This window comes from Paroedura picta, chromosome 10, assembly GCF_049243985.1.
Source record: "Paroedura picta isolate Pp20150507F chromosome 10, Ppicta_v3.0, whole genome shotgun sequence".
NCBI classification, from domain to species: domain Eukaryota; kingdom Metazoa; phylum Chordata; class Lepidosauria; order Squamata; family Gekkonidae; genus Paroedura; species Paroedura picta.
Window position 1 is genome coordinate 63,746,975 of NC_135378.1, and position 15,541 is coordinate 63,762,515.

The following is a 15,541-nucleotide window of genomic DNA, read 5'->3' on the forward strand; positions in this document are numbered from 1 at the left end:
CAATGGGCTTCCCTGGCCAATCTTAGCTCACTCTCAGCTTTGGCCTTTCTGATGATTGATCTACAGTGCCTAGTAACCTGTAGGTACTCTTCTTTAGAGCTCTGTCCTTCCCTCCATTTCCTGAACATTTTCCTTTTCTTTCTTAGTTCCTCTTGAAGTTCTCTGTTCATCCAAATAGGCTTCTTAGAGCTCCTGCAGTGTTTTTGTTGTACTGCATTTTAGATATGGAAACCTTGAACCCAACACCGGTGCATACAGTCCCAAACTAGCTGAACTGCTCACTTTGATAAGACCAAACAAATGAAAAAAATGAAAAGTTCAGGGTATCGCAGTGGCCCAGAAGGTGGACAATGTGCAAGTCATTTGGACTGCTGCGTCACTTTGAAAAATGTGCTTTGTAGTCAGAACTGATGATACAGAAAAACATCCTGGGAAGAATAGTCTCCCAGTTCCTCTTCCTGACTCCCTCATTAGCGTGCCACAAAAGAAAATGCAATGCATGGCAGCACTGGGTCACATGGCAGCCCCTGCCACACCCAGCTGCCCACTGATACAGACACAAGCTGCCTTAGACAGAACCAGAGCATTGCTCCATCCAGTTCCATGCGGTCTGTTTAGTTTGGGTAGATGTTATGGAAAGGGAAAGAAGAGAAGCTGGAGGGATATTGGTGGTGGTTGTTTTTCAGTGAAACAAAAGCCCTTATTTGTAACAGGCAATTATGACATAAAATCATACCTGGAAATGGGGCCTTCTGTATGATCTTTACTACTATGGCTTATACCCGTGTGATGCTGTCGAAACTGTTCAGGCAACGCATCTCTCACTTCTGACAGCGTAAAGCGCTAGGCTTTTTTAATGTATAGCATATGACTGTTCAAAGTAATTTTTGTAAGTTTCATTGCTGCTTCCCTTTATCGCAACAGTATGGAAGCATTACTACAGCACACGTGAAAAATGCTGGCACCTAAGATAAAAGGTAAATGACAAGGCTATAAAAGAAGGAGCCACACAGAATAATGTGATTCACAGGGAAACAGCAGGCAGCTTAAAAGAACAACCCACCTCTTGTTTCTGTAGAGCATTATCATGATGTCAAGATTCCATAAATTCTGGAAAACACAGTGAAAGAATCTGCAATAGAATAAAGTCACTACCAAGTGGCAAAGTTGTTTTCTTATCAGAGTTTATTGTTGCACAGCAGAAATCATGCCACTATCGGAATGTCTAATTTTATTTTATTTAGAAAATTTCAGGGGGAAAAACATTTCCAGCAATTTTCATTCAATGTGAATGAGAATAATATTACATCTATAAACACTGAAATATCTAGTTTGCTCTTCCTGAGGAAGCTTCACATTTTAAAGCAATAATAAAGTATAGTCTGTACAATATATTTTGGAAATTAGTTTAATTTGTTATTATGTTGGCAATTGCTGAAGCAGAAGCACATGTATTTGTTCAGACTGACTGACTTCCAGTTGTTTGCCTTCATTTAATGTTTATTCCCTTTAAATGTTTAATTCTGAAAACAAATAATACCATTGATTTTTACTGTAACAGTGGTTTGGGACAACCTGCATTCAAACTTGTATCCATGGGTTTTCACAAAAAAATACATTAAAAGAGGTAAAGAAACAGTTTGATGGAGCTATCTGTTGTAGTGAATACCTGTGTGAATATCTGGATGCTTCAGAGGTATGCTCTTTCTGCTTTTAGGGAATGAATCTTTCTCCCATTTGTCTGCTGAGGAACCTCTTAGTTTGTCATAGAACCCATGTGCATCGCAAAGGATCCAGGGGCATATTCTAAGGTATACTTGATGAACATAAGAGGCAGTGAGTCAAACCATTGGCCTGCCTTTCTCAGTGCTCTTCTTAGCTGGCATCACAGAAAGGTTTAGCACCTGCAAGTGTTCAACTAGAGATCCCAGCTACCATGAATTGAACTTTGGACGTTTATGTACTTCATTCTTGACAGCCATGGTCCTCTTTAACCTCAGTTTATGTGGGCAGAGGCCAGACCAGTTGGATCTCACCACTGGCCCACATGAATTGAGATCTTGGCCTGGAAGACAGCCAGTACTTCTCTGAATGCCAGTACTTCTCTGAATGTATCCTTTCCAAAGGAACATCCATAGTGTATTTCAACTCGCCTTTCAAGGAAGTACCATTACCATCCTCTTAGTAAAGAATGTCAGACTTCTCTAGAACACATAAGCTATTCCTTCAAAGGAAGCTCCTACAGCTCTGTGTTGTAGGATGCTGGACAAAGTGACCAGATTGCTGCAGGGAATCCCTCTTCATAGATGAAAAACATAGTGTATGTCATGTCATACAGTGTATGTCATATACAATTTTACATTTTTGTAATAAAGCAGCAATGTCAGGGATACAATAGTAATCCTGGAACAGGTCTTTTTCTTCTTGCAGGTAGCGTTAATTTTCATGTTGTAAAAACAGGAGTGTTAATGGCTAAAGAGGCTTCCTTATCCATGTAGTATTTTCTAAATGGGGCACAATTTGGTCAATTCTGTGTGCTGAGTTCACTGGGAGATACTTTTTCCATTGAAAAAAGTGGGAACTGAAAAATGTGTAGCACAGAAAAAAGTATATAATAATTCCTTTAATTTGAATATCTTGGTATATCAGTTAGTGATCCAGTCATATAATTCTGACTCAAATATCAGTATAGTCAATTTGATTTGTAATATTAACTAGCATTTCCTAGAAGTTTCATTGTTCTAGTCCTTCAAAGCATCACTGTAGTCAATCAAAAATTTTGTTGGCAATTTCTCAACTTAATTGTTTTGTTATATTAATTTTATGTTTTTTAAAAATGTAATATATACACTGTATTTCCTTACCTGGTGAAAATTTTCACACATATTAAAAACCGTAAAATAAATTTGATTTGATGGAGTCTTCTCAATCAGCAACACAGATTCAGGCAAGGAGAACAAATATTGGCATAAATAAGGCAGTTCATATTTAAGCCTACTACTTTTATTACCATCTTATGGCTGTGGAATCTTTCCCCAAGTCAAATGGCTTAAAAAAATCAGAATGCTTTTAAAAAACAGCTGTTGGCTAAAATAACTACAGCTCTTGTACTGATAAATGTTTTCACAATCTTATGATACTTTTAATATTTGTATCATACTCCCCCACCTAACATACTGGTTTGAGCAAGTCCCATATGCATTAGATACTCTCTGCTCACTAAAAACTGCAGTTCTTGCGGAAATGAAAGTGCTAGCTGAAGAGGAAGTATCCTCTATGGCAGGGGCTGTCCAGCACACACAAGGCCTGTTCACAGGATTCAAGCCATAAAACCTACTTGGTTCCTTTGCATTTGTTCTTATTTATTCTATGCAATGCCCTTGTAAAATCTTGTTCCTGCCGGGATTTTGCAGCAGTTAAAAGCCAACAGAAAATAAATGGAACATATGAGAAGCTGCTTAAAGAGAATCCTCTGTATCTAGCATCCCTCACTGCATGCACAGTTCTGGCCTTGATCGTTGAGCACAAGAGGATGGCATGTACTGAATTTATGAGGGTAGAGGGGAATCAACAATGACAGTGCTTTCCCTCTTCCAACAGTCATCTGTTAAGCAGAGGATACAATGCTACCACCATCCTCAATGAAATACTCATTAGATCCATAATGTAATTTCTTCTCTGCAGTGCTTCTACAGATGTAGCTCACGGTACATTTTCTCAGCAGCTCTGTACTCTGAAATAGCATGTGATTCTATGACTTCTTTAAATGTTTAATTCCACACTTTGAATCAGACTGCAAAGTTGGGCATCCGTCTGGTGTTTTGTGCTACATATCCCCCCCCCCCCATCAGCTTTAAAAATAACATATAAGACACATCATGGTACTCAAACAATCTGAAAACTGAACGGGCAAGCAGTGGGCTACAAAATCATCATGTCACAATATTCTTAAACTGATATGTATATATATATATAATATATAAAACTGTAACTATTACTGTGATTTTGGACAGTTGTGTAGCTTTCCTTTTGAAGCCTATACCAATTGCTGTTACCTTCCCCTGTGTGTGAGCAGCAGTCTCAGTCCACTCAATGTTCTCTTATGCTAGCTCCAAGGAAATGAACGGGATTGTGCCCTAGCTCTGCTTCCAGATATGCAAATATTGTTAGGAAACATGGTGGTCTTCTGGATCTGTGACACTCAAGCACACACATTTCCACCGTTCACTTGCCAGGATATTGTAGAAACTGAATCCTTTTCTTCTCTTTTGAAGAGATATATTTCCCAACAGCTTTCAAGTAGCTACTTGGAAGCTTTAGGTCTGATGATGTGTGAAGTGAAGCTTTCTTGACAAGCTTTCCTTCAGTGCTATCTCACTTTCTGCAGCTCCTGTCTCAACCATGATGGCAGGGGTTGTCCCAATTTGTGTAAAAGCTTTGACAATTCCACATTGTGATCTCTGTAGTAACTTGACAGAAAAGCCCTGCACTGATGGGATACAAAAGCATATATTGTTATTTGGTAAAATGCTTCAGTGCCATCTCTGTAATGCTTTCGTCTTTCCATTTATTTTAGCTGGGTCTCAAAGATATTGCTCTTCCTCTCTCTTTTTGCAATGCACATGTAGAACTGAACATTGACTGATGGGGAATCATACTCCTTAGTTCAGCTCAGGAGTCTATATGTGCATGAAAATAGACTTCTGGTATTTATTCCAAACTTCATAGGGTTTGCATGAGCAACCAGGCCCTTTCCAGTCCAACAATTGGGATGATGTGCATGAATCCCTTTCCAAATGATTAAATTCCACTGAACAATAGAGGCAGCAGGATGACAGGATTAACTTCACTGCAAACAGATGGTCAGTGGAATTTTGCCCTTTTTTGAAATTGCCACAGCTGTTCTATGCATGCACCAGTTGATTTATGGGTAAAAATGTGTTATGGCCAAGCTTAAGAATGCAACAGGTTTAAGATGCAATAAAGGAGGTATTGTGTAAATTTCAATTAGATTGGACCCTGCTAGGGAATCTAACACTTTTCATGTTAGGATGAGGAAGATGGTATAAACAATTTAGGATTTGTGCACTACAGGACAACCACTGTGGTATTTCTTATGTTTCCCCAAAGCCAATGCATCTTTATAAACAGGAATATATGAAACTGCCTGGCAAACCCCACTCAGACACAAAAAATGTTGGGTGCCCTTAAGCAAATCACTCTCCATTAGTCTAACTGACTTCACATAGCTGTTAAGATAAAATAAAAGAGGGGAGCACATTAAGATAGGATGGAAATGCACCAGATCAGCGATTCTCAAAGTATATCAGCCCAACAACCTCCATTCTCATTAGCAATTTTTCCTCGATTGCTAAACCCTTCCCTTTTCCTTTACTGGCATACATCACACAATCTTTTCAAAGCCCAGGTGATAAATGCCTCATGTGTCCTCTTTCATCCTTAAAACAGTAAGACCAAGACTGGAAAAGAAAATGCTCTGGGTCAAAGGCATAACGACTGCCTTTTGCTCACTTCTTTACAATGTGTAATTGTAAGGAAGGGAACAAAAATAAAGAACATGTTGCAGTCCTTAAACAGACAATAATAGACATTAATTTTAGCTGGTACATTTAGGTAAAAAATAAGTTGGCTAGAGTTACTTAGTACTTGGAACAACTACAAGGTAACAGTACCCAGCTTTTTCCATAAGCATTTCTGAGCACTATGGAAATATGATTACATGGTTACAGCCAGATGTTTTACCCAATCTTACCCAAAGTTTGTCCATAATACAGGCATGGCTTTTTAAAGGGCAGGTCCCATGATTCTTAGAATAGCCTTTTTGGTTATCAAAGCTGGTTGCTTCTAACTCAAGGTGTATAAGATAGCAAAGTTTACCGCTTTTTAGTCTTTTTGATTAAAATGAAAAAAGCCACAAAACCAAACTTAGAATTTTCCCTCGTTGAAATTGAGGTAGTTTATTTTGGCTTGAACCTTACCCATTTCGTATCTGAAGAATAAGGATTTACCTCAGAATCCATTGGAGGATATTTTCTGCCTTTGCTTTTCCCGAGACATTTTGTTTTTCCTTCTTCCAGAAGCTGACACCAGAATCCCTTGTGTGAGTCAAACCTGAAACATATTGTATGTTTAGACAAAACTCTGGAAAGGCTTAATTTAGTAAATCAACATTCACAGATTCACACGTTAGCCTCCTAATGGCTTTTCATGCATAGAGGCCATATGTGCTGCCAGATACTGCAGCTGCACACTGCGGGAGCACCTCCTTCCAGCTCTACCTTGCCCCATCCCCTCTGCAAAGGCAAGTACCCATTCACTGTAGTCACAGCAGTTTTGCTTTTATTTAACAGAAGGAACAAGAAAGTCACTGGCTGATTGTTTGCCTTCTTTGTTCTCTTGGCATCAACCGCGGTAGCATAAAGCTGTAACGAGGCAGGAAAAAAGCAGGTGAAAGCAGACAACTCCAGATAAAGCAAAGAAGCTAGGTAGTGGCTTGCCAATCCCTCTGTTAATAAAAACAAGACTGGCTACAAGAATAGCAATGGTGGACAGCAATGGTGCTGGCTGTCTTCTCGATGGGACAGGCAAGTGGGAGAGAGAGTGCAAAGGAGGGTGAAAGGCAGTGTGGCAACAATATGTGGCAGTGGCTGGCTGTGGCGTTGGAGGGGGAGTTCTATGGATATCATGGAGGACTATCAAACAAAGAAGCGTGCTCTAAATCAAATACAGCCTGAATTCTCCCTAGATTCTAAAATGACCAGGCTGAGGCAATTGTATTTTGGTCATGTTATGAGAATACAAGACTCGCTGGAAAGGACAGTAATGCTAGGGAAAGCTGAATGTAGGAAAAGAAGATAGCCCTACATGAGATAGATTGACTCGATAATGGCGGTCATATGGATCTTCAGTTTGCAAGGCATAAGCAAGGCTGTTAATTACAAGGCATTTAAGAGGTCATTAATTCATAGGGTCAACATAACATTGAAGCACAACATTGAAGCAAGATAGCACACACAGATAGCACATTGCAGCCACAAACGCGCATGTGCGGCAGTTCCGTGCATGCGCATTTGCGCCGGTGGCCCTGCTTCCCTCTCCCCTCCCTTCCACAAAAAGAAGCTTGCCGGGCCTCAAGCTAATCTGCTGCTTTGGCGGCCGATTTGCTTGCGGCCTGGGAAGTTTCTTACTGCGGGAGGGGGGCGGGGAGAGGGAGCCGCGGCCCGGTGATTGGGGGCCACTGCATTAGTAGACTCTGATTTTGTTTTATTGTGCTGCTTCAGACCAGTACGGCTACCCACTTGAAGCCATAGTAGGAACACTAAATCTAGATGTGTTGCTATAAAGTGTTTTGTAGTGGTTTATATGAATAAGACATGATTGTATATGTGGAAAATATCACATATAGAATTAGTGAATTCTGTGTCTAAAGAGATAAGTGGGTTTTTTTAGGAATCAAGTTTAGAAGTTAACTGAAATTAATTAACATAATATTACTTAGTAATATATTGTAGCTTAATCTACGGGTGGGCCAACCTGTATCATGGGTGGTACAAGCAACAGCAGGCCTTACTGGCATTTATTGACAGGAGTAAGAGCGCTCCTCATTGTGGCACCGGTGGCCTGCATCCCTGCCTGCCTCTCCCAGGCTGTGCTTCTAATTAGTTCCCAGGCTTTGTAGACAAGAGACAAAACCACAACAGGAATGGCCAGAATATTTGCTGACCATGAGATTAAGCAAAAGCGATGTATCTGTTACTCATTTACAAAAAAGAGGAAGAAGAACACACAAGGCTAGTTTAATTTTGAGTATAATTTTGTTGGACCCCTATCAGAGAGCTGAGAAGAATGGGTTACTCTGACCCGTAATCTTTTAACAAATCATTTTCTACAGCCTAGGGTAGGCAGGAAAGAAAAACACACTGGAATTAGATGTAAATGGGAATAATTCACAGCTTCCAGGTCAAGGGCTATGGTGTAAAAGAGGTTTTCAGGCTCAATAGAATTACTCTAGGGATGAATTTGATCCATTGTGTCTTTACAATGTACTTGACTTTATCTCACGGAAGATAAAGTCAGTTTTGCCTTGCAGTCTACAGAAAAAAGAACAGCACAATTGACTGAGAGGCATTAAACACAGAACTGTCTGGGAACGAACACCATTCTTTTTTGAGACTGTCTGATGAAAACAGGCAGTGGGCACCTTACACAAAGCAGCAGGCTAAGGTTATCAATCTCATTTTAAGGGCAAGTGAATAAATGTTTGAATCCCAATGGTTTTGTGTACATGACTATTTATGGCTTACACAGTGGGTGCTGTTTCCCTGACACTGGCCATTGTTGTGGCTTTCTAGCAAGTTAAAAGAACAGCAGCTCTTGTCCTTCCTACTTCAAGATGGTGAATCTTTTGCTGCTGAGCAAAGAAGTGGAAAGGCATTCCACTCTTTCTGTCCATACAAAAGGCAGAACCAATTGCCAGAAGGCAGTCCTTGCTTTCTCCGCCTGGTGCCCATTCCAAAGGGGTTCACCATAGGCTTGTTGAGAGCCCAAGTCACAAGAAATAATATTTCTTCTCAAGGGTTGTATACAGCCTTGTTATGGATTAATTGGCTGACGCTTATCAGCCTGATAATGTCTCACATTTTTTCTACGAAACCTTTTTTCTACTAAAATTATATGTTTGATTCCCCCCACCCCTGCCAAAAATGGTCATATAGCTTCTTTTTCTATTATTCCATACCAAGTTAAATAAATCACTGAATTAACTCACGTCAGGGCTTCTGAATAATTATAATGAGGAGTAACTCCCAGAAATTTCTGCACTTCGTCCATAACGATAGCTGGGTCATTTCGCAGTTGCTGTCCATCAATAATTAGTAACTGCAAGGAAAAAAAGTCAGCCATGAATAATGTATTTAAAATTCATTATACGTCAAACTTCAAACTCCCCCCCCACACACACATATCTGAAACTCAGTTTTTATGAGGAGACAAGGAGCCCCAGGGATTGATAATAAGTCCATTCATATTTATTACCATATTTAATGATCTAGGAGAGAGGTAAATGGCTCACTAATTAAATCTGAAATGATATTAAATTGGAGGCTGCTCGGGACACCCATCATGATAGAGAAATAAAGCTAAAGAACCTGGAGAAATTAAATCTAACAGTAGGAAACTGAACGTGATTTGCCCGGAAAAATGCAATGAAACGTGGCTGTGTTTTCCCCTTATCAGTTAGTCTGGTGACAACTAATGTCAAAAGCAGAACCGATAATTCATTTTTTTCTGGGCATGATCAACTCTTTAATTGCTTTTTATCCTCTGTGATGATCATCGCAGGTGAACAACTCTCAGGAGAATCAACTGGATTACAGAATGAAGAAATCAAGTTTCATGTTAGGTCTATACTGGCTGACTAACAGTGAATCGCTTACAGTTTGTATTGGACACTATCTTTTAACAACATCAAAAAGGAAACTGATAATGATTCCTCACATAAAATCTTGCCAAGCAGTTCAGTGTTGCTGGGACCCCACTGGGGTAAAAGGTTTAAATACAGACTGAGAATAAAAGTTACTGTGGCCTCTTAAGCCAAGGCCTTGCTCAAATGTTACTGATATCCCTTGATCAATTCAGTGAGATGTTTTAATAATGAAGCCTCTGCTACCCAAGATATGCAAAAGGTCCAAATGACCATTCAGACATGGCTTGTGTTGAACATACTGACATTCTACATTCAGAAGCAAAGAGCAATATTCCATAGCAAAGAGGAAACCAAAGCAAACAATATTCATTCACATAGGTATGGGATATATTTCATAGATCACTGTTATTCACCTGATAAGGTGGAAAGTAAGCTAGCCATCTTTCAATATGGGTGGCATACCATCCAGGTATTAGACATTTCTTCTGGAGAGCCTTAAGCTCTGCTGTAGCATGATGCCCAGCAGTGATCACTTGATAGAAGGTAAACTTTAGAGCAGCAGGGTCTTTGTGTGACTGTTGATGCTGGAAAAATAGTACGTTGAAGAAACAAAGACTGTTATGCAGGGTGGCAAGCTTACAGTCTTAAAAGAAATATTCACCAAGAAAAAATATTGAATTAAACCATAGGGAACAATGGCTTGGATCCCATGTACAAATTCTTCTGTGTGTACTAGAATCCTCTGCGACAAAGTACAAGTTCCTATCCTTCTAAGACATCTGTTTGCTTGAGGTCAATGTTTTAAAGTGAGCCCTTGTGCAAATACACATGCTAACTGAAGAACAAGTGCATTCCATGGCAGAGCCTGTCTAGTATGCCCAGAATTCGTCACGAGAAACCAAGACAGTATCTTTTCATTATGCAGAAGCTTATTAAACATGAAATCTGAACTAAAAACTTTAGAAGAAAGGATCACCAAGTAGCATCTTCCAAAATGTTCATTTATAAATGATTTAGTAGTAAATAGAATGGCCCTGTTAAGAAAGCAAGCCCAAACCATTTGGTATGGTGGTGGGAAGTGTTATCAAGTAGCAGCAGCTGAGTTGTGGCAACCCCACAGGGTTTTTAAGGAAAGAGATGTTCAGAGGTGGTTTGCCACTGCCTGCTACTGTGTAGTGACGGTGGAATTCCTTGGTGGTCTTCCATCCAGGGCCATCTTAACCAGGGCCAATCCTGCTTAGTTTCCAAGATTTAATGAAACTGGACCATTCAGGTCAGGGCCAAATTACTGCATATTAATGTAGAACCTGGCCGCTAGAAATCTTTTACCTGATACCAGGAGTACGCTCGATCTGATGGGTCAATGAGAATGGTAATGATTTTTGCCTTGGGAATCAAAGAAGCTGCTCGCTTTGGGGCTTCCTCAGAATGAAAATAGTTAGCACTCTTCTCAAAGAGAAAGTCAGTAGTGACATTAGATGGCACGGGAAAGAATTCCATGTACCTACAAAAAATATATGTTCAGTTAGAACTGTTTCAAAGTCATAAGCACTGTGCATAAATGAAGTGATGTCGAAGACATATTTTTTCCTAGCAAACACAATACACTCATTATATTTTTATACGCTTGAAGCCATTGATGCTGTTGTTGAACAGGCAAACTTTTGAGTTTGTTTGCTAAACAGCAAAAAAAGTTTACAAAGGCACCTTCTCTCTCTATTCATTTGGTCTTATCTTTGATAGTGACTTTAGAGAAGGAAATCTGGTTTGAGTGAGTTGTCTTGTATTAGATGTAGGCTTGTCTTAAGGTGCCTTTGCTTCAGGCTGTAGTGGTAGAAAAGAACAACTGTCTGTTATGAACTCTGACATCTAGCAAACCTAGTTAGGGTGAACAATGTATGCCATTGCCTGGGAATCAATAGATACTTAGTTTCTGTGTCTGCTTTCACCACTGTAGACATATTGATCCACTGACAGAGCTATAGGCTGTCCAGTATTAGACTTGCTAAATGTTAGAATCCATGGTAGACAGTTTGGATTTGCCCTTAGAAATAATGTCTGAGAAATCTCATAGTATTGGATCCAAGGGTCCCTTTCTGAGAGTGAAAAGAATGACTTCTATTGATTTTCCCTATCCTGCTGCAAACCTTACAAAAAATGAATTAGCAACATTTCAGGAAATGGTTGTGGATGTACCCATTTGCCTCTGGTTCTGCTGAGGAGTAATACGGGTGATACACATGAAGTAGTGGTAAAGTGGTTACTCTCACATGAGAACATAAGAACAGTCACTCTGGACCAGACCAGTAGTTCATTTAGTCTAGCATCCTGTCTCACACAATGGCCGACCGGTTCCTCTGAAGGGCCAACAGGACATAACGGTAGAGGCCATTCCCTAATGTTGACTCCTGGCACAGGGATTCTGCCTCTGAACCTGAAGATTCCCCAGTCATCATCGTGAACCTATTCTTCATGAATATATCTAATCCCTTTAAAAATCTTTCTATTCCTGAGGCTATCATGTTTGTTCTCCCAGGATTTTAACCATAGGCTATAAAATGAAGGGAACAGCTGTTGTTTGGTGGCAGAACTCATGGTTTAGTGGCTACAGAAGGTCTCAAGCTAGCTCCTGGACACTCCCAACTGGTGGATTTCAAGAAGCAGGCACTGGGAAACACCATTCTCTGCCTGAGACTCTTGAAAACAATTGTCAGCTTAATTTAAGAGCTAGGTGGACCAACGTTCTTGCTGTATGTAATCTTTATAAAGAAACAACAACTTATATGGAAATCAAAGAAACACAGCAGTGCCTCTTTTCGGTTTACTACCTTGTTAAACAAATATCAAACTGGTTAAACAGTTGTCTGTAGACTCAGAACTTTAGCTGTCTAAAAAGTGGCTGATTTCCATTCAAAGTATATTGTCTGACATCTCGGAACATCAGAAATGTTTCACTGTTGAAGATTTACATATATTTCCTGTCAGCAAAGGGAGGTCTATAAGCATTTGACCAGATATTTCTTATATTTGCATGCACTTGATTTTTAGAAGAGCAATTCTAGTCCATTTTAGTTTGCAAATTAGCACTCACATTAGGTATGGTCATGCCATTTTTTTTGTATTGAGCACAATATGAAAATTTTTAGATTTATACTTGTAACCCATCTTACCAATCAATCCCCCTGTGGTAGTTATTTCTATTAAAGAACTGTACCTCCTCAAAGGTTTTGGGGCTGGGGGAGTTACTAATGATGGAAGGATGCATAATCAGGAACAAATACAAAGCAGTTGTGCCTGTAAAGAGAACAAAAGCCCAGAAGTTGAAACAAAACAATAGATCCTGATTTCAGAAATAAGCCCCTTGTTTTAAAACTTTTCAAATTATCACCCAATTTATACCAACAGGGAACTTAAAAAGCTTGCAGAACCCTATATAAAGAAAACTCTCCTTAATGAACAAAAACAAGTAGTATCTGAATTAAGTTTCCTTGGGTCATTGCTGAACTGAATCTGATTTAAGCAGCAGCTGATCAGCAGTGTCTACACTGAACATCTTTGAAAAGTCACCCATTTCTGTTGCAAGAAGGTGCACTACTTTAAAGGAGCAAGCCTTTTCATCTCCAGGAGCCTGGTGATGACTTGTCATTGCAGAGTCCCCCCTCCAAAACAGCCATTTTCCCCTTGGGAGCTGATCTCTATAGACTGCAGCTGACCTCCAAATCCCAGGAGATTTGCAGGCTGTACCTGGAGGATGGTGACTCCTGGGTCAGTAATGTTTCCTGAGGTTTGGAGTTGGCCCTCAAGAGTTCAGGGGTGGGCAGGAGTTTTAGCCATGTACACAGCTGCCAGGAAGGACACAGTGTGGGTGTGCTTCCTAGAGTCCATGGTTTTCCTGGGAGCAACAGGCTTTGCCTCTAGTACTTTAGAATTGTGAAATTTCCACTGATATTTAAACAAAACAAACATATAATAGAGTGGCAGGCAAGTGTCTCCCCAGAGGCACAGATACTGGATCGGTATATAACACAATATTTGGCCAGCTTAGGGCAGTCTTTTTGATATGGTATAGTTTTTTAGAATTCAGTAACAAATACAAAATAGAAATGTCAGCATGCAAGTTTGTGCCATATTGGCTCACTGAGGTAACAGTGCAGATAATCCCTAATTCACTGCAATTGCTAGATTGTCTTTTGTTTACAAAGCTCCTTAAAGTACAATATGCTCTTACCAGTTTTCTGAGGTCCAATAACCAGGAATTTTGGTAAACGATCACAAGTTTTTTCTTTGGACCAGATATCTCTGTGCCTCTTGTCATCACAGGGATTCTAAATTATGGAAGGGAAAATAAAAACCCCATTGCAACTATTGGCTTTGTCCAGCGTCCTCACTGTCAACAGATCTGACATGTTAACTGCAAGGTTTTAAAAAAAGAATTTCCTTTCTGTACATTCTTTTTTCTATTCTGTCTTAAATCTAGAAGGAAGTACAGTTTTGTATCTTTAATATATACCTTTTTTTATTGTATGAAATATCTTATTCGGAAACAGAGAGCTAGAAAGGGGAAACTAAGGAACAATTAAAAGTACTACTATATTTATAATAGTTAATCAGCGATCCAAGTATGTGTTTAACCAGATAGAGATAAATACATTTTTAAAACCTTTGACTTAGGATACAAAACCTTTGACTTAGGATACAAAACCTTTGACTTAGGATAATTTGATGGCACAGAAAGTTTAAAAAATCGCCCTCTGCAGTACTCCCCGTCATATTCCTCTTTAATAATCTTACCTGCCATAGAGGGTCTCTTTGTTCAGGGAACAGCTCAAAGTACTTGTGAGCCAACTGAACTGGAGGCAGAGTCTGCAGCTTCAGATTGGTCCAACTCTGAACAAAATTGGCCAGATTGACAAATGTGTACAAACCCAAGCGATCATTCCCATAGTTGGACAAGTGAGTCATGAAGATACTGACCTTTAAAACAAAAGATAGGGTGTGTGTGTTTTTTGGGGGGGACTGCTTTTTGTAACACTAGATGGCAGTGAAGACACAGGGAAGATGTTATTCTGTGCCCTTTAAACTGATAAAGATGTTTACAGCAAGCAAGATACCCGCATTCTTAATTATTTTTAAATCTTGTTATTCCATACTGGAGATGACAAATGCCTTTTCATTTATCAGTCTGTGAGTCTTACAGATTTGATGCATCCTTGCTCGAGGCATGCCTCGGAGAAATTTCCTGCTAACCATTTCTGTGCATGTGTCACCTGAGTGACTTGTTGATCGTGCTGCTCAAATTGGATATTGAGTATACTGATTATGTGACACATACACCTAGAAGAATTAATGAAATGCCAAGGCAGAGCATACATAGATGCTACATGCAGATCAAAACTGTGAAAAAAAAACATACCAGTTTGAAACAGTGATGGACAGACATTGCAAATTTGGCCCCTTTGATACATATTCTGTAACCCACTTTGGCTTTTGAAGATAAACATGTCACACCTTTAATGGATAACATCCTGTCTTCCCACAGTTAATGAAGACTTAATCTGGGTTTTCTCAAATCTATTTTGATCTGTATTTGTTGCAATTTATCTTCAAGCTGCGTGAAACCTTTAAGGAGCTTGGTTTGCCTTAAGAAACTCAGGTATTTCTAAAGAGCCTGTATGAAAGGGGCCTCCAGGGGAAAAATAAAATATTCTTTTCAATTGTTAAATGTTGTATACTCCCACATGACATATCAGGAGAGCATGCTATATGTGATCTTCCCAGTATGTGTGATTGTCATTTTGTGTGAACAGGACATCATCTTTTTCCTCTTGCCTTGATTTGCTTCTTGGCCATGGAAGCGATTTGATGATGTTCCCATACTCTCAAATGGACAGTGGCTGCAGTGACCCATGTTCACACAGGCTGCTGTTTGCAAATTTCACTTCCCTCCTCTGAAATCTGGAACACCAATAATATCTATGTTGTGGGAATGGGGTGGGGATCAAGATCACAGTGCTCTGGTTGTTGTGCTGCCTGGTGCCCATAAAGACAACAGGAAGGCAGATTGGGCTCTCCAGGCTGACATAAGACATGGAGTTA

The 15,541-nt window shown here is 39.7% G+C and overlaps 1 protein-coding gene across 1 annotated transcript in view; it reads right to left on the bottom strand.

Annotated features, from left to right (window-relative positions):
- Nucleotides 1–1,167: 1,167 nt before the first annotated feature.
- The window catches only part of LOC143819185 (bifunctional heparan sulfate N-deacetylase/N-sulfotransferase 3), a 71,421-nt gene continuing 57,047 nt past the window's right edge, over nucleotides 1,168–15,541 (bottom strand). Inside the window, exons 7-14 of the mRNA XM_077300458.1 lie at nucleotides 14,237–14,419; nucleotides 13,674–13,770; nucleotides 12,616–12,739; nucleotides 10,775–10,949; nucleotides 9,859–10,029; nucleotides 8,789–8,898; nucleotides 6,030–6,132; nucleotides 1,168–4,489 (exon numbers count right to left, since the gene is read on the bottom strand). Coding sequence (XP_077156573.1) covers nucleotides 4,370–4,489; nucleotides 6,030–6,132; nucleotides 8,789–8,898; nucleotides 9,859–10,029; nucleotides 10,775–10,949; nucleotides 12,616–12,739; nucleotides 13,674–13,770; nucleotides 14,237–14,419 — 1,083 coding nt within the window. The 3' untranslated portion in view covers nucleotides 1,168–4,369. The remainder of the gene's footprint in view (nucleotides 4,490–6,029; nucleotides 6,133–8,788; nucleotides 8,899–9,858; nucleotides 10,030–10,774; nucleotides 10,950–12,615; nucleotides 12,740–13,673; nucleotides 13,771–14,236; nucleotides 14,420–15,541) is intronic.